Genomic DNA, 24016 nt, shown 5'->3' with positions numbered 1-24016 from the left:
AGAAAGCAATTTATTTCCATTGTGCCTCTCATAGGTTGAATTTAGTAATAAATGACATCAGTAAAATAACTGAAATTCGTAATAGCATTGGCACCGTTAATGACATTCTAGTCTTTTTTCGAAAGAATACCTCAAGAAGAAATCTGATTCCAAATATTCCTTTGTTTTAGGAAACTCGTTGGTCAGCCAAATATAAATCTTTGTGAGTTTTCACTGAAAACTTCAATACTATATTCAAAACTCTCTTTGCTATAAAATCTGGAGAAATTTCAATGAATTCTTCAACAACAAAAAGAGCTGCAATAAACTCTTTCACTTTTGTGATTTGTTTGACGGTAGCAAGTAAATATTCAAATATATTGAAACCAATAGCAAATATACTACAAGGTGTTTCTATTAATTTTGTAGATTTTCACCGTCATATAAATTTAATTATAGAAATATGTGGAAAACATCGCTCAGATGATGCAAATTTTTTTCGAAAGCATCATCTATTGCTCAGAGTCTCAATATTGAGATTGGAAAACCTCGAATTTGCGGTAGACAAATGTACAGATCTAATTATGAAGCAGATTCAGCTGAAGATTACTTCAAAAAATCTATATTCATCCCATGTTTAGATCATTTGATTTCAGTTCTTGAAACGAGATTCTTGAATGAACATGTAATGCTTTTTTCTTTTTTCTTTGTTCAATTTTTTGCCGAAGAATTAAAAATTACTAGATATTGAATCTTTCGCACCTAAGGTCGGCAATATGTATAACATTGAAAATTTAGAAAGTGAATTGAATGAACATTTGGAATGAGTATTCATCTCAATCACAAATGGATGAAAACATAAAAATGAAGATCTTATCGGACAATGTAAATTTTCTCCTGCTGTCAAAGAATGCCTTATTCTTCTCCTAACATTTCCATGTACTACTTGTACTATAGAGCATAGTTTCAGCACTTTGCGCAGAATTAAATTCTAGTTTAGAATGAAATATGCCTACTCTGTTGTATAGCGATCAAGTATTTCGTCTTCAGAATTAATATAGTTTTTATGAGTTGTTTTTTTGCAATTTATGATTTGTTTATTTTGATAATATACTTATTTGTTGTTTTCACAATCTGGAGCAATTCTGTGTTATTTTGAATCATATTTTAGTAGCAAGTTTTAAACTTTATTGTTTGAGTCATTCAGTGTATATTTCAAGATTTATTATTCATTTATTATTTTTATAAACATATTTTTATCGAGCGTATATGTATTTATTTTTTATTTCGTTATTACTCGTTGATTCTTCTTTATTCATTAGCAATTATAATAATTATTTCATTCCGTTCTCCATATTTTTTATAATTTATTTTTTTGTGAATTGTTTCATTGAATGTGACTCGTTTTGAAAAGAGTTACCGTATTATTTTACATCACCCTGTGTTGTTGGTGTTTTAAAAAAATGTTGAAGTAGAAAACTTCATAATTTTTATTTTGCACAGTCCTCCCCCCACTTATAAATATAAATACATAAATAGAAAGAATACTATTATCGTCTACGAAAATGATGGACGCGTTATCGTTTTTCAATAATTTCCATTTTGCCCCCCCTGAGAAAAATTTCTGCGGGCGCCCATGATGTGAATTGATTGTCAATTTGTCAATTTGTATACAAAGTCGTAACACTTATAGTTTCTAAGATCTGAAATGATATTAATTGCAACGATATTTACAATTCTTTATATCTATCTGAATAATCTCATGAACTAAACTAGAACACCCGATACGTCATTTTCTACGTTGAAAATTCTCGTGACGGCCCTGTTCACTTCGATAGGGGTGCTAACATGATCGGTTTTAGTCCCTTAATGCCCAGACTTGATATATTGACTTTTATTAACCTTATCCTGATGTTTGAGTAGGAACTACAACAGGGGGAACATTGCTCAACTAATTCCCATTTAATCTTCTAATAACGTGCATGAAATTGAAACTGTGATTCGTTTGGTAAAGAAGATTTGATGAATACGTAATGTGTTTGTGGGGCACGTGTTCGATCTTACATTACGGTTTATTACTTTGGAATAAACGTTTATTCTGAACTGTTGGTGGGTTTGGCAAAACTTTAGTTGTCCGATCAAAAAAACTTGATGCATCAATCTGAAACAATCGTAGACTATATACAAGGAGTATCATCTGAATAACACCGAAAAAATGTAAGGAGTGATTCTGTGATGAAAATTAAGGTGAGTATTTGGTATAAAACTTTTGAAAAACCTCAAAAAAAATTTTCAACAAATATAATAATTGTCGATATTCGACAGGTTTTTTCATGGTTTGTACACTATTGTTTTTTAGTTATAAGAGTCTTAGCCTAGTAGAATCATAATTTGGTTGGCTTTTGTTTAATAAAATGCTATTTAACATGATATTGCAATACTGTAGCTCAATTAACATGGACAATAAAAAAAAACAATTTTTTTCTGTCCATCTTCGGAGGGGTGTAACTTTTCTGGGGGGAGGATTTTCAAAAAATTTTATACCAAATATCTACCTCAATTTTCATCACAGAATCACCCCATATATTTTTTTCGGTATTATTCAGATGCACCCTGTTTATACCATAAGTTAATAATGAATCATTAATAATTAAGAACCGAGTAAAGTTTGCGGAGAGGGAGTAGTATTCCGAGATGATAATGGCCATTTTTGCAAGGATTGTACTGTACAGGGTGTCCCAAATTCGATGCTCACTGAAAGCATCTCGGGAACTATATAAGACTTAAGGAAAAAATCTTCAAGGTACCCTATCTCTTTTTGCGAAATAAGTTATAAGATATCAGAAGCCTGCTCATAGATATATTGATTCGATCTCAAGTTACAGGGCGTTTCCGAAAAATGACCGTTTCAAATATTTCGCTATATCTTGGTTTCTGTTCGAGATATTCAAAAAATTCTAAGACTTTTTCTTCAATAATTTTTATTGTTTAATAATTCTCATAATAAATCATAGAAATTAATTATCGTTTTAGAGATATAGAGTAGTATTGGTGTTTTTCAAATGGGACACCCTATATGTTTCAGAGCAGTTATATAGCCGCAGATTTTTCGAATAGCATCAATCGCCGTTTCAAAGATATTGAGTTTTTCGTCGCCATTTTTTCAGATAGCCATGTTCAAGTTTTTATGTTGTTCCTAGGCATTCACGGCTCAACTTGATATTGAAGCTACTTGGCTTGAGCTTGACCTGAAATCAACTCAAGTAGAAGTTTTTCAATGTTAAGTCAAGTACTCGAAAAATAAATACCTACTTGACTTGACATTGATAAACTACTACTTGACTTTAACTTGAGTTGATTTCAAGTCAAGCTCAAGCCAAGTAGCTTGAAGTGGCTTGAATATTAAGCCAAGCCGTAAGTCTCTAGTTGTTCCATTCGAAAGTTATCGTGTTCACGAATGGGCCGGACGGACAAAATTAAATTTGAGTGAAAACTTATCGTTTGATATAATTTTTGTCCAAAATTCGAAAATTGCAGACCGCTCTGAAACTATAATTATAAATATGCTTCTGCGTCAACATCCATTGAGTGAAAAACTAAACTATCATGTTTAGTATAAAGTGTTGTCTAAAATTCTCTCACTAAGTTACGTATTTCCAAGAAGAATTTTTTACGATGTTTCAATTCTTGCCCGAATCCCTGTTGAACCTCAGATCGATAATTTGCTGAAAGCGGCGTTCTCTTATTGAGAAGAAGAGGAGAAGAGGGACAAGGGGCAATGGGGAAGAGACTAGGCCATGAATTTCTATGGCAGATTAGGGTTTACGACTTTCGATTACCTTTACTGCACTTCTAAAGCCCGATCAGAGCGTTATGTCATAAAATATTACGATTACACCAAAGCTGTGAATCTACGGCTACTGTCTGCTTCCGGTGACTTCTTTCTTGTTTCTTCCGACGGTAATCCTAACACTTATTCAAGTTGCGTCCACAACGACGATATTTGGGAATAGGTACTTCAATTATCCCATTTTACTAGTGTTGATTTTAATCTTTTCATGAAGTTTTATTTTATTAATTTATTACTGTGTCAATGGAATTGGTCAATGTACTGAATATGTATTAGTTTATTGTTTCCAATTCTGAGGTATTGCATTGTTGTATGAGGGGGACTAACTGTAAATGCTAGAAAATACTTGCAAATATCACAGAACATGTTGATCAAAATAATACTGAGGAAGGAAAGGCTCTATTCAACAACCGTCCACACTGTACTTTTTTGTTTGTTTTTTTTTCTTTTTATTCAGACGAATTTGGGGCCTAATTTCGTGAGGGAGCAGGGACTTCGGCTGGGACTACATAACACAAGCGCAATGCGCTTAGGTGAGTTTCCCATCGTCGATGATGATATCCAGTATAATATAACGTTATACTTTTACTTAATTGTACCTAGTTAGAATCAGAATAAATTTGAATTTTTGATAATATGAAATAAAATATTTAACCCACATTAAAATTTCAGTAGTCGGTAATTTGGAATATAAAGAATACAAAAATCGACTTAAACAAATTTATCTCGGTGCTATAAGAACTATTCATCCAAAATGCGTAGTACAAATTCGGTCATCGACTCTATATCTTTTATTTATCTATCTCAAGTACACGATCTATAAATATTCAAGTAAAAAAATCAAGTCTGTAGAGTATCTTCTCTTTTTCTTCCTCTTGTCTATATAGTATATACAAATATAGAGTATACTAAAAATTCATTTCTCAAATAATTTGGAATTATTACATTGATAACATTAATGCTACAATGATATAAAAGACATCATTTCTTACCGCATGGTAATACCTACCCCTTCCATTTATAGAGTCAGGTAATTCGAATGCCACTGCTAGATATTATTGAAAATTATATTATACTGATATTTTAGATTTTTTCTTCACGTGCCGATATTTATTTTGCATTAAAAGGAGAAATAATAAACCACTGCATAATTGCTGTGTTTGAATATATTTCTTCAATGTCTTCTATTCCGACACACCTAGGTATCTATCAGAGCTTTCAGATGCTAAGAAGTTGAACTAGTTAGAAAAACAGATTATATTTTGTGTCTTATAATTTGAAGAGTATGAAATTAGAATTGGAAAGAGTATGGAATTGGTATTCAAGAACCTAAGTATGAATAGGAATTTGAATTTGAATGAAGAAAGAAATATAGCTGGACTAAATGGAAAAAACATTCTTTAGATGAGTGTTAATTAATTTTGTATTAATTTTCTTCTGATATTTAAGTTATTAGATTAGGTAGATAAGTTTCTTCTTTGAAAAAAAACGAAAATTTCATACTTCTCTGAGCCCACCTGAGAGAAAGAGTTATTTCAAGTAGAAATTCATTTTTTTTTTTGGATCTATGTAAGAAAATTTTCAAAATTTAAATTTGAAGAGATCCATAACAATTGGCGCCCAACGTGGGGCTAAAATACATTAAATTTTAGCTTTTCTAAATTTACATCAGATATTTCAATTTATATTCGAATTTTTTCTTATAATAGAAACATAATTCATATGAATTCAATCTTCGACAGGTTCAAAACTCACTAGAGAACAATGAGATCTAACCTAACCTATTATAGTTTATTCAGGGTCGGCACCCCAGCTATAAAAGAGTCAACAACAAAATGACCTCCATCATAAGCAAACCTAAATATTTTTTCTCCGATTGACAGCAAATTTTAATTTCAATTTTTAATTTTAATCAGCAAAGTATTACTTTTCCTGCCTAGTCAACAAAGTAACTACCTTGGCAGCAAAGTGATTATTCTTAATGCGAATAGAACATTCGACATTTTCTGACAATCTGTCCATAGTATGAATATATCCGATATTTTTTCAAAAAACTATCAGATATTTCATAAGTTCTCAAACTATAATCATCATGGATATATACATTTCCATAGCAACCAACCATTCGAAAAATTGCGATTTCTATCAAATTTCGTTTTAATTTATCACTAAAGAAAAAATAAAAAGAATGTGGGAATTGTAATCATTTTCAAATACAATATCCTACATCTATCATTATTAAGAATCGAAGAAAATATCATTTGTTTAACTCGGCAGCAAAGTAGATTGACTGCCTTGGCCTCAGTCAATCTAATACTTTGCTGCCTAATAAAACAAATAACTACATATTTCGTATCAGTCCCAAGAATTCAAGCTTTTATGAGAGAGATCAGGAGAGAATGAACCATAATTTCTCAGTGTTTCTTCATATTACACTCGACCAAATATTTTTCCACCAAGAATTTATTCTGGTCCATGTCTCCAGCAATCATCGAAAACTTTCACCGCACCATTCACCACCCAAAAAACCTTACAACTCTCACTCCCCCTAAAAAAACTGACGCTATTAATCCAAATTGAGTGTGGAGAATCAAATCATCGTTCTTCATTAAACATTTACACCCATATTTGACTGCGAAATGAAGCTTGTTTCCAGAAGGAGGGGTTGTGCCTCGTCCTCGAACGATGCTCCAAGGAGGGTGTGATATAAACTAACCCCCAGATATAAATCACTCAAGGAAAAATATACGTGGAATATTTTCACGATGTTGTTCCGAGTCGTTTACGGGAGAAATATGCCATAAAATTTCATCATATATCGGTTTATGTCCTCCTAGATTACGTATGTTTCGCTACTTGATGGTCTCCTTCGAGGATGGTTTGGAGGTAAGGAGATTCGCTCATTTGAGTGATGAAATTCGCGGATATTACTCAATAAAATTGTATTCATGTTGGTGTTTTCTATTTGCGTTATGGTAATTGTTTGTTGCCTGGATCTGATCTTTATATTAGAATGTAACTATTTTTTGCCGAATGTGGAATGTAGGGATTCACGGCTTAGCTTGATTTTCAAGCTACTTGTCTTGAGCTTGACTTGGTTTCAAGTCAAGATTTTTCAATCTCAAGTCAAGTATTTATTTATCAAGTACTTGAATCATATCAAGCTACTTGATCTTTAGCAGCTTTGTTTTGTAGTGTCACATTATTAAAAAATGAAAAATAAAAAGGAAACTTGCAAAAAACACTTTTATTTATCAAATTCATTCTATGAAAGAAACGAAAATATCAACTTTTTTGAAATAGAAACATAATTTAAATCACTATGAATCATAACAAAATTAAAAATAATCAAAAAATGAAGTTTCTTTATATCGAGAAACTTTCAGACTTTGATTGATTTCATAAATTTCCACCCAGGATTTAAGACACATGAGGCATCTTATAAATTTGTTGCCTAACCTATTGCGGGTTTTTGTAACTATGAAGGAAGATCTGGAAAATTGTCTTGCAACAGGAGCTGAAGATGCTGGCGTTGATATTATTATGACCGCCACGGCTGGCTCGGATGTAGTCCAATCTGGACGTCCAATTTTCGATGACTCTTTCCAACATTTGTGGCCGTATATCGGCAATAACACGGCGAATGTTGTCTTCTAAATGGTCAAGGTTTTGTGGCTTATCCGCATAGACCAATGACTTTACATAGCCCCACAGAAAGTAGTCTAGCGGTGTTAAATCACAAGATCTTGGAGCCCAATTCACAGGTCCAAAACGTGAAATTAGGCGGTCACTAAACGTGTCTTTCAATAAATCGATTGTGGCACGAGCTGTGTGACATGTGGCGCCGTCTTGTTGGAACCACAGCTCCTGGACATCATGGTTGTTCAATTCAGGAATGAAAAAGTTAGTAATCATGGCTCTATACCGATCACCATTGACTGTAACGTTCTGGCCATCATCGTTTTTGAAGAAGTACGGACCAATGATTCCACCAGCCCATAAAGCGCACCAAACAGTCAGTTTTTCTGGATGTAACGGTGTTGCGACATACACTTGAGGATTAGCTTCACTCCAAATGCGGCAGTTTTGTTTGCTGACGTAGCCATTCAACCAGAAGTGCGCATCATCGCTTAACAAAATAATAATGGACGTAGTGCGCGATACGTATTCCGCACAGAACCATTATTTTGGAAATGAAATTGCACTATTTGCAAGCGTTGTTCAGGCGTGAGTCTATTCATGATGAATTGCCAAACCAAACTGAGAATAAATCACTTGACAACTGTTGAATCGGTCGCCATCTCGAACAGTAAAGGCAACTTAAAGTTATATACCTCGAAAAAAAACACCCGTTGGAATCCAAGAATCAAATAAACATATTTTTAAAAGTTATTTGCGTGAAATTTTCTATTTAAAATTTTATATTTTTCACCAGCCAAGAAATTTCGTTTCAAAACCGCAAAAAATAAACCATAGTGTGAAATCCACCATTTTTTTATTGCTTTGCAGCAATAAGCTTACTTAGCTCAAATTCCACCAATTCCACTCGAATTCCAACGATAGAAATACGTTGGGAAGACCTCCGATGCGATATTTCTTCATTTAAAAAAACTAGAAACTAAAACAGCATCCTCTAGTGATGGATCACCCCGACATTATGAAGTTTAATGAAAATGGCACCGATATCTAAGGGTAGCAAGGGTTTCCCATTTAGCGGCGGGCCGCATTCAAAGCGGCAAATGCATTTTCCGAGTTTTTCATTAGTTTTGACGAGTCGACAAGTTTACGTTAAAACGAAAATTCGGTATGGCGTTTCAATCCGTCCCGCTTTTCGATTATTTGGCGAATATGTGGCGTGATTTTTCCTCGTTCGTACAGACAGTTGTTTTTCATGGGGAGTTTTCCGGGTTTTCCGAGTTTTTAAGTGCAGTTCAGAGTGGGAAGTTTGAAAAAGAGGATGTTGTTCTCGTTAGGAGTGAAGGTGTGGCTTCTTTTGGAAAGACTGAATGTTTGGCAATAACAGTGGATCCACAAAAAGTGCTTTTCGAAAGGGTTTTCCAATGAGAGGTTTCATTTTGATATTGAGAAAAATGAGTGTATTTTGAAAGAAATCAATGGGTATTTATTTGATCGTAAAGAGGAAGTAGATATTCACTGCTTGACTTGATATTCAAGCTACTTGGCTTGAAATCGACTCAAGTTAAAGTCAAATATAGAAGTTTTTCAATGTCAAGTCAATTATCAAGTATGTACTTGAAAAATCAAATACGTTCTATCAAACTACTTGATTTTTAGAAGTTTTATTGTGTATAGTGTGCACATCAATAAAACAATGATGAAATGAGAAGGAATCTTGCAAAAAACACTTTCATTTATGAAACTTGCTGTATACAAGAACCAAAACTATTTTAAAACGCAATACAAATAAAATCACTATCAAACATAACAAAATATGAAAAACATAGTTTCTTATTATTGAGAAACCTTCGAGCACTATTTGATTACATCATTTCCATCCAGAATCTAGATACATGAGGCATCTGATGAATTATTCGCCTAATCTATTGCGGGTTTTTGTAACAGTCAAAGCAGCTCTGGAAAATTGTCTATTAACAGGAGCAGAAGATGCTGGTGTTCTTTGGTCATTTTAGCCATGTTTCCAAAAACGTTTTCGTGTCTCTTTCACCATTCTAAAATAACGGGTGTTTTTTTTTGAGGTATATAACTTTAAGTTGGTATTACTGTTCAAGATGGCGACTGACTTAACAGCTGTCAAGTGATTTATTCTCAGTTTGGTTTGGCAATTCATCTTGAATAGACTCACGCCTGAACAACGCTTGCAAATAGTTATTTTATTTCGAAAACAATGGTTCTGTGCTGAATACGTATCGCGCACTACGTCCATTTTATTCTGTTTAGCGATGAAGCGCACTTCTGTTGAATGGCTACGTCAACAAACAAAACTGCTGCATTTGGAGTGAAGCTAATCCTCAAATCCAGAAAAACTGACTGTTTGGTGCGCTTTATGGGCTGGTGGAATCATTGGTCCGTACTTGTTCAAAAACGATGATGGCCAGAACGTTACAGTCAATGGTGATCGGTATAGAGCCATGATTACTAACTTTTTCATTCCTGAATTGAACAACCCTGATGTCCAGAAGCTGTGGTTACAACAAGACGACGCAACATGTCACATGGACCTGTGAATTGGCCTCCAAGGTCTTGTGATTTAACACCGCTAGACTACTTTCTGTGGGGCTATGTAAAGTCATTGGTCTATGCGGATAAGCCACAAACCCTTGACCATTTGGAAGACAACATTCGCCGTGTTATTGTCGATATACGGCCACAAATGTTGGAAAAAGTCATCGAAAATTGGACGTCCAGATTGGACTACATCCGAGCCAACCGTGGCGGTCATATGCCAGAAATCATATTTAAAATGTAATGCCACAAGATTATCTTGCGGATGAATAAAATTCATGTCAATCGAATAATCCATCGTTGTTTTATTGCAATTCAAAGTTCTATAGCTCTAAAAAAAACATCCTTCATATGCAGAACTGTCACCACTTGGTTCAGTCAGGAATTTATCTATTTCAAAAACGCCACGCCACTTGATTTTTTCAATTTACAGGAGATTTCTTGAATAAACTTAGGAGATTGATGTCTTACTGACTTATTTATCCTTTGAAGGTGATTATTTTGTCTAAGCGCGCACGAGCTTGCAGAAATATATGCCGTGCGTATCAAGATCAAGTAATGTCAAGTAGCTTGATAGCAAGTCAAGCAATAAATACTTCTTATCAAGTCAAGTCAAGTTTCAGTATGTATTTTGCCACGAGCTTGATTTTCAAGTCAAGTAGTTGTTTAAAATATCAAGCTACTTGACTTGATGAATCTCTAAGAGGAAGGAATGCCATTAACGATGGAAAACGATATCAGCCAAATGGCCACCACGACTAGATTGCAGCACCATTGTATATCCTCGATAAATTCACGAATACCATCTTCAAGTTCTTGAATTGATTGTGTAGCTCTGGCATAGACTTTATCTTTTCGTGGCCTCAAAAAAAATGTTAAATTACAAGATCTCAGTGGCCAATTGTAATCACCTCTTGGAGAACACACGGCCAGGAAACTTTTTTTGTAAAATAGCCATTATTTGGTTGCTTGTGTCTGCTATTTCCGACCATAAAAAATTATTAATCATACCCTAATTCCCAAGATCGACTAGAAATCGACAAACTTGGTTTTTCATCAACACTTCAGGTTACAGCTCATACCTATATACTCAGTTGTTCTTGAGCGATGCACACGGTTGCGAGATTTCACATAATTAACTTATTCCTACGGCTCAGAGTTTTCGACCAGTTTTACTGAGAGAAATTGCTTCACGACGTCCCAAAAGTGCTACACTTCTCGATCTGTGACTGCAAAATTTTCGTCTTGAAATTGATATTTATTGTCAACACCCAAAACATCAACTTATTATCTTCCGATATTCTGCTTCAATTTTCTATGGTACTAAATAGGCGATCGACATGAAATTAACAGAAAAACGAATTTCAAACGGCCATATTCATCTCTCCATCAAATATTGAATACTTTCATGTTTAAAATTCATAGAATTTCGTCGTAGAAAATGTTCAGATCAATACTCAATTGCTAATTATGTGTTATGGCAACAGAACAAGGTACCTACATTGAAAAACGCATCTACTACGTCTAGCAAAACGAATCAAGTAACCACTCTTCACATAAAACTTCTGTTTCCGAACCAGAATTCCACCCCAGACGCATCAGAAACAGGTCGGCCATGTTCAGAAACTAAGGCGAAGAGCAACTACGAACTTACTTTCTCATTCCATCCTGCGATGTGGCAGGAGATCTAATGCTTTGTAGATGGGCCTTCCAACTCCTCGCCGAATCTACCCTTGATTAATATTAATTGAATCCATCCCACTGTTTCACTTTAATGAGAATTTCATGCCAGCCATTCAGCATAAATTGCCAAATTGCTGAGTTCTGCTTCCAGTTCCATTAGCCTGGGAGTTCTCGAAGATAGATTTTGATAGAAGTAGAAGGAATGGAATCCCAAATTGAGTTGGTCAAGAATTTGTTCGGTCAGTTTGGTTTTCATCTTACTTTTGAGAGCTTGTTCTCCGAATCGATCGGTCTATCGTTTGGTCACAATGTCTCTGTGATTTTCGAATTTTGAGCTAGGAATGGTCTCAAACGATAAGGTTCGCTCAATGATAACAAATCTGTCGTCAAATTCAAAAGGATCTAGAAACTTGAAATTTTTGGAGTAGGTTCAGATTAACTTAGTTACGGAGCAAAATCTTCAAAAACTGCCGTTCAAAATTTTGTTTTTTTTGTTAATTCCAAAACTGCATATTCAATCTTGATGAGAAAAACTTGCATTGAGCTTGAGAACTTTAAATAGTAATATAAGACACAGAAATATTGTTGAAATTAATTTTTTATTGTTATAATCTGGAGATAATTTCATGGAATTAATTTTTTAAATATGATTTCAGGGATATTCTCGCCGCGGTTACGAGTTACGTAGCCTATTCGATCAGTCACTACTTCTTCCAATAAATCTGGCAGTATGATATCAATGGTAGCTTGAATATTCCATTGCTTTAAGAGTTACTGATTTGTCGTCTTAAACCAATGGCTTAACATAAAAAGTAATCGAGAGGCGTTAAGTCGCACGAACGAAGGGGCCAGTTGCAGGACCACTGCTGGAAATAAAGTTGTATTTGAATTGGTTTTGCAATAAATTTATGGTTAAGTGCGATGTATGGCAAGTTGTGCCGTATTGTTGGAACCAAATGTCGTGGATGTTTAGCTGATTAAATTTTGGAAACAAAAAATCAAAAAAGTCAGCATGTCTGGATAGCGCTCGCCTTTCACCGTAACCTAAGATACTTCTTCAGTTCAAAAGAAATAAGGATCGAATATGCCACCAGCATGTAAACCGTACAAAACAGTCAATTTTTTTTGAGTGTAATAGTGATTCATTGATTGAGGATTTTCTTTGCTTCATATACGGCAATTCTTCGGTAAATGTGTTCATCTTCGACTAGTTTCAAATTAGACCAATCAGCAGAAATGTGACGTAAACGATGGTCATTTGGCTTTGATTTTTGCACGAAATTTACATGACCTTAAGCCAAGATCCTTACGTACAAAGGCCAACAAGTTGAGAACGGCGTCGTATCGACATTTCGGCGCCTTCATCAGCAATATTCTCTTTGGTACGCTTTGTGTTGTTGATAGTTTTGAATCGAGAAGAGTGGAATTAGTGCGAAAACCATCAATAACTGCATGAATTGCTTGCTCATTAGGCCTATTATGTCGACCTAGAAATGGCAAAGTGCTCTATGAACTTCACGAACAGATTTATTTTTTTCAAAGTGAATTTCTACAATTTGGAATCATTGTTCTGGCGTTAAACAATTCATGGTTAATTTCCAAACCTTACTGAACAGAAATGTAACACAGTTTGGCATTATCAACTATCGAACCATAGACAACAACCATCAAAACTTCTTATGCAGTTAAAGACACCCGTTAGAATAGCAATTTAAAGCCTCGTACAAAATTTCATGTTCATCGTATCATCGATCGATGACAAAAATTTCAAATAATCTAACAAAATGAAAAACTAATACAGTTAGAAAACGGGAGGAAAAATTATATGAAAGCATACAAGTTGGTTGAACGTCTTCTTTCTTTTACATCTGAAGGGTGTTTATAGTCAACCGCGTCATTTCATGAATTCTTTAACACTTATGGAGTGTTTTTGGAAGAATTACCGAAACGTTTTCACGATTTATTAACATAATGTCCCCTTAGAGATACCAAGAAGGGAAAATTATATACATTGCACATAAAATTTATATTTCCACGTTCATCGAATCAAAATTTCTCCTTCTGTGCAAGATAGAAGGAAAATTCTCTTTAAAAACATAACACCGTCATTACTACCAACATTTCTTGAATTTATCTTTTCTAATAAAGAATTTGGTCTTATTTTCTTTTTTAACTTTTTAGCGCTCGTTCACGGAGCAGATCGCTTTATCATTTCATCACAATATCTGTATTTTTCGAAGTCGAAACTTAATGCTCAGAAATTAGATACCTCAATAATGATTTCCTATTCACAAGATATATTCCGATTACTTAATGAAACTTAAGTCTCAAAATTAATTTTTCAATTCTCTGTAGGGTATTCCAAATTCGAAGCTCACTGAAGGTATCTCGAGAACTATAAGACTTCAAGGACCCCCAATCTCTCTTTTCGAAAAAATGAGATATAAGAAATGAGATCCTTAATATCTTGCTTCGTTTTCGAGTTACAAGGTGTTTCTGAAGCATAACTGTTTCATATTTTCCTCTATATCTAGGTTTCTGTTCGAGATTTTTGGAAATTCTAATACATTTTTTTCAATCCCATATCTCTTTTTATGACGATTCTCAGAAGATATTTCAGCAATTTCATGAGTATAATTCAAGTTCGAAAATTTTCTAAATTTTAAACATATTTTCATTCCATGGAAATAAATAGATATTTGTTTTACTAGGGACTAGGCAGCAAAGTAGTAGATTGACTGCCGCGGCTGATAGTTCATGGCAGAGCATAGCGAGGCTAGGAATTCAGCCAAGTTGAACATATAATTTCTTCTTCGATTTCTCTAATGATACATGTGGGATTTTGTATTTGCAAATTATTACAATTCCCACAATCTTTTTAGTTTTCCTCTAGTGATGAACTACAACGCATTTTGATAGAAATCGCAATTGTGAAAATGTATATGTCCATGATAATTATAGTTTGATAATTTATGGAATATCTGACAGTTTTTTGGAAAAATATCAGAAATATTTATATCATGGACAGTGATAGCGGCTTTGAAGTGCTTACTCCTTCAGAAATAAGGAAGGTGGCAAAAAATATTGATTTTCAGAAAATGTCGAATGTTTTATTCGCATTGATAATAATCACTTTGCTGCCTAGGCAGGAAAAGTAATACTTTGCTGATTGATATGTGTCTACAAAATCAATATTTGCTGTCAATCGGAAAAAAAACATATTTTCATTAATTCATTCGTTGTAACATCCAAGGATGATAAAAATTCCACTGAAATAGTCGGAATGTGAAATTTCCTGTTCAATTCGCAATCATCATATCAACCATTCCGGCAATAACATCACAGTCAAAAAAACTTTATTGCTACCTTTTAACCGAATCGGAATCACATTCAAAATACCACCCCTATCCAGAGAGGCCTTTACGACCTGCTTGTCCTACTGTGGTCGAATACAGGTAAGTAAACATGGGGAAAACGGAACGCAGCTTATGTGGTCCCACCACCATAAAACTAAATGGCTAAAACGTGTGAGTCGCACAACCCTTCCGGTAGAGGAACCTTTTGAACTTGCCGAAAGTCACCTTCTTACCCATTTTTATCGGAATGGGGCCGAAATCGAAGTGGAGGATATGGAGGAATTCAAGAAGATATCTGCAAGTGTTTATTTTTTTCGACCTGTGTTATTTATTTTATGTTTATTTCACGTATTATCACCTTTACTAGAAAAAATTTATATGATATATACACCGGCAAAATTGGGGGAATGGACTGAATATCAACGAAGTTTTTCGTTCATCTTCTCTTGAATTTTAAGGCTGATTTTAGTAGTACGTGTATGTAGGTACTTATCGCCAAATTGCAATCATTTTCGTGATCTAAATAGTCAAATCAATCAATAAAATGGTACAATAGTCCCATGAAGGAACTTTTAATTTTTTTCAATTTTTTAAGGGTTAGGTATGGAAAATTTTACGAAAATTTTTTGACAAATATCTAATTTTTCCGGTAAGATTGAAATTCGGCTAATCAGGGATCGTCAATTCTGTCACCGCTCTCCGATTTTGCGTAGACTTCTCAGTTTGAAAAAAATTATTTTTGTTATATCTCCTTAATTATTCGTCGCAGACCCGTCAAATAAAAAGGTTCTTTGAACATTGGGTTCTGATCTGGAACATAGTGAGGTTTCAAGGGCGTAGTTTACGTCCAGGAGAAGTTGCAGCCTCGGGAATTTCATCCATTTTTTTCTCGAAAATTTCAGATTTTTACCTATAATTTCTGAAATAATGTACTAATCCCCAAACTGCAAGCATTTTCGTGAACTACATAGTCGAATCAATGGATAAAATGGTACATTAGTCTCATGAAGAAACTTAAATTTTTTTTCAAATTTCTAAGGGTTAGGTATGGAAAATTTTACGAAAATTTTTCAGGTGAGATCGGAATTCGGCTGATCAGGGATCGTCAATTCTGAGACCGCTCACCGATTTTGCGTCGACCTCTCAGTTTTGAGCAAATTCGAACTCAAAATTTGAGAAAAAATTGATTTCTCGGGAATTTCATCCATTTTTTTTCGAAAATTTCAGATTTTCACTTATAATTTCTGAAATAATGTACTAATCGCCAAACTGCAAGCATTTGCGTGATCTAAATAGTCGAATCAATCGATAAAATGGTACAATAGTCCCATGAAGGATCTTTTGATTTTTTCATTTTCTAAGGCTTATTTCGTTAATGGTATACCATCCTCTTCACAATGAAATTAAGAGCCATTGATTCATCTTGAAATATTATCGTGTTTCTCAATATCAAAATGAAACCTCTTATTGGTTGCGAATTGCCTGCAAAATTCCTTTCTGAAACTTGGTCACAGATAATTTGGGCACCCTGTATACAAAACAAAACATATCCACTGACCTGCACTCTAGATTCCGTCAGTCCTATCCTCATGGCGATCTCTTCCCTCATAAAAATATCAGGATAGTGCGTTTTTGAAAAACATCTCTCCAGTTCGTTGAGCTGAGCAGGGGTGAATCTCGTCCTGTGCCTCTTTTGTTTTGACGGTTTGTCGCCATCGCTACCGGAATTGCTGCCCATACTGTTCAAAGAGGAGAGATTGCCGTCGCAAAGATTCAACCGTGACTGATCCAGGATCTTAAGGTCGCTCTGGTGACGTTTCAAGTCTTCCCCGCACATGTCCTTGAGACCTGTAAGGAAAATTTTCCTTTTTCTAGTGTTTATCGGTAAGTTGTTGAAAATTGTGGGGACACGAATGCTACCGTGGGGAATTCCAATAGCTTATTTCAAATTGTGAATTGTAGATGGGGCTAAATCTTCATTGAGAAGACTAGATAACTAACAGTATGACTTTTTGGATTTTCTTTTATTCAACTGATAATTTCCCAAAGAAGGTGAAAAATTGGAACATGAACAATAAGAGAGAGAAAACGATGTTGAAAGTTATAATTATGTATCTTGACTGAAAAGTTTTCATATTGAAGTCGAGAAGAAAATATTCATCTAATGTTAATCCATTAGTTTATACATTTTCTATCATATCAAATCATATTGATATTTCAAATGTCAGTTGAAATCTTTTTCAATTTATAGGTTGAAAAATCATTTAGAATCTGTTTCTAGTATAATTTATCAATGTTAGATCTTGCCTGAACACAAGCATCGATGAAATAACAAAAAATATAATCAAGTTATTATTTTATAAGGAGCGTTCATAATGCTAAAAAGGAGAATATTGTTGAAAGAGCTGAAATGTTAGAAGTATCTGTTCCTTCTACTGAATTACATAATTAAAAGTCAAAAATAAAACTTCTCTTATACGAATATGAAATTTAAAGAAAAATTGGTAGTAGTAGTATAAGCAAGAAGATTTACTAACTTGACATATGAAGAGCAAAAGAGCTTATTCTATTCAATATCATGTTCTTCAGATAATTGAAGCTTATTAATGAAATTTATCGATACTACTCAATTAGGGGAGAGAGGTTCGTTATATCAACTCTAATTTATGTTGATCAATAATATTCCACAGTATTCCTTTTGAACCACTAATATGCAGAATACGTGGGTTCATTGAAGATCAAAGGATCAATAGATTTCTCAATTAGATACAAAAATGTTACCTATTTGTCGTTTGAAATTGAATAAGCTAAGCTTGTCAGGGAGGATCAGATTCAACTTAAGCGAAAATCGGATGCAAATCGACAAACATATTCAGACAACAACTGGAGAAAAAAAAATAATTACCGACGGAAAGAATATCCCAATTTCATGAAATAACTACCTAAGTATTTATATTTTCATTAGTGAGACCAGAAAACCGAAAATTTAAATTATGTGGACCGATGTTTTTTTCATATTTTTCAATCGAAAAATTTCATTCTACAAGTGCCAAGTGTCGCGTTAGGGAAATTCGGACGAAAACTACTAGAAATTCACAAGGAATTATAAAAGAGAAGAGATGACAGGATGAAATTATTCTCTACTTTAATGGCCTATCGGAAAAATTGTCTTATGGTGAATACTTTATTCTACACCTTGATAAGAAAATTTGAAGTAGGTGGAACCATTCTCAATATTTTTTATTCTTCTACTAATTTATTCATCTGGATCTTCAGGCAAAATTGTCGTAATGACTGAAATGAGATATGATACTTAATGTCTGCCGGACCAAAACCAGATTCATGACGGAACCAGGTGCAGAGTGAAGAAAATTCTAATGGAAATCGACCAACAAACATTTGCAACATATGGAATTTTGAAAGGAAAACAATTACTATTTCAGTGTGAAATATTTCTGAATTATATCCAAGATGTTGTTATTTTTTCAGTGAATACAATATCTTCGTATTCTTTATTAATTTTTTTCAGAAAGTCTTTAGTAGATGAAATTTTGTATATTTCGATAATGTTATTAATCGATCACTAAATCTCCTCAAAAATGCAATTCAGCTTTATTTCAAGGAAGAATAGAAGAAAACGAGGAAAAATATAGAACAGATCAAATAGTATTGCATTCAGCAAAGCATCGATAGCTCATTTCAAAGAGGTCATAATGATTTTACTCAACTTTGAACAGTTAATTGAAATATTTTTATGATTATCATGAGCAAACTATATTCTGTGAAACCAAAGCAAGGCAAGTGATTTAATTTCACGCATAAGATGATACATTATTCGATTGAATAATAAGATTGCTTTTAGAACTTATAGATTCTCTAGACAAACCTATAGAACCTCTCCGGGCCAAAACCAGACCCGTGAGGGAACCAGGAATTAAGTGAAGAAAATTCGGATTGAAATTGATGAGGAAACATATACAGCATCTAGAATTCCGAAAGAAGAATTTTGGTATGAGATATTTCTGATCAGTCTAGGTCTATCTGACCTATCCAAAGAGCTAAAATGATTTTTTTCAATGAAAACAACGTCTTTGTACTCTACTTTCATTCTTTTTAGAACGTATTGTGTTATGTGTAGATGAAATATGTAATGTCAAACGTTCATTCTTATGAAAATTTAGCTCTATGCTTGGGAAGAATAGCATTGAACAATGAAATAAGATATAAACAGTTGATTGAAAGGTTTTTAGGATTAGGTATCTACATATAGCGCGCTATATATTCTGTGAGACCAAAGCAATATAGCAATATGAAAGGTTAAAGTTCACTTATTAAAGTAAAGTATTCCTGAGCAACAAAAATCGTAAGATAAGAGTAAATGATGTTCTTAAATAACCACCAATCATCATGTCACAATTCTAATTTTCGAAAACTCAACCACAACGACACTCATAGTCAATCATTGCGAACAACACTAAGATCTGCCGTCAGAACCTGCAGCCAACATATTCCATCGAACTTGTAGATTCTCTAGACAAACCTAGAACCTCGCCGGACCAAAACCAGACCCGTTACGGAGCCAGGTGCCGGATGAAGGAAATTCAGAAGAAAATCAACAAGAAAACATATGCAGCATTCCCAAAGGAAAACAACCACGATGATGCGGTGAGATATTTCCTTGAAAATATAATAAAAATTCTAGTATTTTCCTTCCATACTTTTCAGTCAGTCTCAAAGTAGATGTTAATTTTAATCGGATACATTCATTCTTTTTTTGTAAATGCAATTTAGTTTTATGTTATGGATACATTCAGACTAGCAAAAAACTATGAAATGAGAGACGATATGTATAATATTGTATATGAGGCAGAAAAACGGGAGATCATTCCTGAGAGGTTCTAGTGATTGATTTCAACTTGGTATGGTGAATTGAAGGACTTTTAAGAGTATCTACAAATAGCCACTCTATATTCTGTTCAAACAAACCAAGAGAAGTGATTCAGTTCCTCGCATATTAGTACAGTTTTCGATTATATAATTAGATTGAATACTGAACGCCAATAATCAAAAGATAATTATAAATTGTGTACCTAAATAACCACCAACCATCATGTCACAATCCCAATTTTCGAAAACTCAACCACTACCACACTCATAGTCAATCACTGCGAACAACACTAAGATCTGCTGTCAGAACCTACAGCTAACATATTCCACCGAACTTGTAGATTCTCTAGACAAACCTAGAACCTTGCCGGACCAAAACCAGACCCGTGATGGAACCAGGTGCCGTATGAAGGAAATTCAGGCAACATATGGAATTCCCAAAGAAAAACAACCACGATTTTGGTGTGTGATATTCCTGTTCAGACTAAAATCTATCTGAGCTATACAAAAAGTTTAATTGATTTTTTCAGTGAATACAACGTCCTTGTATACTACTCTCATTTTTTCCTTACCGTCTCAAGTAGATAAAAATGTGTATTTTATGTATAATTCAATTCAGCTTTATGTTTAGGAAGAATAGCATCAAACAATGAAATAAGATATAGGGTAAATGCACTGGTTCTCGACCAGTTAACAGAAACATCGATTTCGAGCACGATTTTTTCACACATAAACTTATCAAATTTCAATGGTGTTGGTGTTCATCCATTCTTTGGTTAGTTTTAAATGATTTGTCATATAATTTTAAACGTTCTTTCCGCATTTAACCTTTGAAATGTGGAAACATATAGAAAATCTCAATAACCTTCGGTTCTCGACCACGCCGCAGAGTTCTCGACCATTTTTGTGTTAGTTTTCGACCACTAATAATAGTGGCCGCTCCACTTAAAAATTTTTTAAAAAACTTTAGAGCGAGATGAGTGATTAGTACTTACTTTCGTACCGTACCATCGACATCACTACCTATCACTCAGATGGGTTTCAGATGAGCTAATCAAGTAAGAAACACTCGAAACGTAAAAAAAATTATTTTGCAAAAGTTTCCACTTTTTATAAATATTTCAAAATAGCAACTCATACAACATTATTTGGTTTTTTCTCATTTTGCTCTTAATATCTATTTAGAAACTAATGAGTAAATAAAATATAAAACACCGACCACCAGTGGTCGAGAATTAAGTACAATCAAATTGGTTCTCGACCGCGAATAAACAAAGGGTAGAAATAAATGTTTCAGCGTTAATTCGGTGGTCGTAAACTAATATTCAGAAAGTAGATATATAAATGAATCAGGGTATCGAAAAAAAACGAAAATGATCCAACAGAAATATATCGGTTGACATAAACAATTATTGAAGTAACATATTGGTTCTCGACCACTTTGGTCGAGAAATAAAAGATACAAATTTTCCAATACCAGTTCGCGACCGCCGAATATTTAACAAAAAAATATACATTTATCTGCTTCTTGATTGAAATACACTCAAAAATATATCTTTTAGTTGATATGGAACAAAATATACACACATAATTCATTTAAAATAAGAAATAATTACTATTTTCTGGTCATATATCACAAAGCACTCTTCTAATAAGAGAGGACGAGAAAGAACCCTTTTCTATGATACCTAGACGATTATAAACTAATTTTTAGCTCGAAAACTTTGACCTATACCCCTACTATGCAAACTATCTTGGAAGGGTAGAATGGTCGAGAATACGTACCGCGAAAATATTTCACACTACATGATGTATTTTTATTATTATTTTATCTCAAATCACGGAATGGTCGAGAACCAGTGCCGGTCGGCTAACCAGTGCATTTACCCTATGTCAAATATTTTATTCAACAGAAGAATGGAAGCTGATTTTTGGAAGACTAGAGATTGATCCAAACTTGGAACAATAGATTGATAGACTCTTATAGGATTATCTACATATAGCACGCTACATATTCTGAAACCAAGGCTAGGTAAGTGGTTAAATTCTACGTATAATAGTACAGTATATTCCTGTACTCCAAAAATCGAAAGATAAGAGTAATAATGTACCAAAATAACCACCAAACATCATGTCACAATCCCAAATTTCGAAAACTCAACCACTACCACACTCATAGTCAATCACTGCGAACAACACTAAGATCTGCTGTCAGAACCTACAGCCAACATATTCCATCGAACTTGTAGATTCTCTAGACAAACCTAGAACCTCGCCGGACCAAAACCAGACCCGTGACGGAACCAGGTGCCGTGTGAAGAAAATTCGGATGAAAATCAACAAGAAAACTTAAGCAAAACTATAGCATTCCGACAAACAAACAACCACGATGATGATGTGAGATATTTCGATTAGTCTAAGATTATTCTGAGCTATCCAAAATGTTGAAATGACTTTTTCAGTGAATACAACGTCCTTGTATCCTACTCCCATTCTTTTCTGAACGTCTTAAGTAGATAAAAATGTGTATTTTGAGTATAATTCAATTTATCTTTATGTTTAATAAGAATAGCATCAAACAATGACATAAGATACCTATATGTCAAATATTTTATTCAACAGAAGAATGGAAGCTGATTTTTGGAAGACTAGTGATTGATCTAAACTTGGAACAATTGATTGAAAGACTCTTAGGATTATCTACATATAACACGCTATATTCTCTGAAACCAAGGCTAGGTGAGTGGTTAAATTCCAGTAATTCCACGTATAATAGCACAGTATATTCCTGTACTCCAAAAATCGAAAGATAAGAGTAAATTATGTACCTAAATAACCACCAACCATCATGTCACAATCCCAATTTTCGAAAACTCAACCACTACCACACTCATAGTCAATCACTGCGAACAACACTAAGATCTGCTGTCAGAACCTACAGCCAACATATTCCACCGAACTTGTAGATTCTCTAGACAAACCTAGAACCTCGCCGGACCAAAACCAGACCCGTGACGGAACCAGGTGCCGCGTGAAGGAAATTCGGATAGAAATCGGCAAGAAAACGTCGGCAACAACTGGAGGTCCGAAAGAATGGCAGGCAAGACCGACAGAAATGTCCCTAATTGAATGGCCTACCGGAGCAGCCCGACGATATTGGCTTAATGAGGGCGAGGCAGCATCAATTTAGCCCATTTAACTAGCCTATCGTTAGTACGCTGAATCACTAAAGACTTTAGCGTCAATTAGTGCCCCCCCAACTTACCAGGGCCCAAATTGTTGAGCATGTTTCAGCTGGCTCACGAGCCTCGACGCACTGCACTGTTTATTTAATGAGTACTGATTTGATACTGAATTCTGAATATGTTGTTGTTGCCCGAGATGAGTCGGAGGTAGGAGCTATTGTGGGAGTCGGGCCAATGAGGGGTTCACCCCCGCGTGGGCGGGGCTTGGCGCGTGGAGGCGGGGCTTAAGGCTTCCATTGCTCGGGCCGGAGTTGGGCTCGGCGTGTGCGTTCCATGGATTTCCGGACGGCAAGTCCGGAATGCTGTTTCCTTTTCGCATCGTCGGTTATCTCTGAAAGGGGAGCCGAATTAACTGAGAAACGCGAATTGATTTGTCGGCGGTGTAATCAATTGCGCCAAGCGTCCCGTGGAACATCCCCTAGTAGACGAAGTTTTTTTCGGCGTAAACAGACGAGAAATAACTGATACGATATCGGATGCGCCTAGATGGAAATTAACCTGGACCGATTGGGTTCTTGATCTTGACCAGTTGGCGCGTTTCAAGGGTTGTCAAAGCGAAATGACCAATAATTGTAATTACGAGTTGAAGGGTTTATTCGTCAATTAGAACGAACATCAGTTCAGTTTTTATCGAGCTCACATTGTACGTAATTAATTGATGAAATGATTTTCATTTTTCGGTATAATCGGTTTTTTATTTTTAATTGACGTTTGTTCATTTTTATTAATGAGTGGTTAGGTTGACGAATTGGATATTTTATATTCAAACTGACAACCTCTGATCCCTTTTATTTTAAGTTATAAAATTATAG

At 34.5% G+C, this 24016-nt stretch overlaps 1 protein-coding gene across 2 annotated transcripts in view; it reads right to left on the bottom strand.

Moving 5' to 3' along the window:
• LOC123689075 (homeobox protein orthopedia-like) overlaps positions 1-23338 on the bottom strand; it is a 49212-nt gene extending 25874 nt beyond the window's left edge. The window contains exons 1-2 of one of the 2 annotated variants that reach the window (XM_045627879.1): positions 23225-23338; positions 16631-16920 (exon numbers count right to left, since the gene is read on the bottom strand). In XM_045627879.1, the coding sequence (XP_045483835.1) occupies positions 16631-16920; positions 23225-23246 (312 nt within the window). In that variant the 5' untranslated portion in view covers positions 23247-23338. Of the gene's footprint in view, positions 1-16630; positions 16921-20162; positions 20320-23224 lie in introns of those variants that run through there. The other variant, XM_045627878.1, reaches the window with a different exon arrangement.
• Between the last annotated feature and the right edge of the window lie 678 nt (positions 23339-24016).

The sequence above is a fragment of the Harmonia axyridis genome, chromosome 1, assembly GCF_914767665.1.
Source record: "Harmonia axyridis chromosome 1, icHarAxyr1.1, whole genome shotgun sequence".
NCBI lineage: Eukaryota > Metazoa > Arthropoda > Insecta > Coleoptera > Coccinellidae > Harmonia > Harmonia axyridis.
This window is presented reverse-complemented; position numbering and strand designations above follow the sequence as displayed.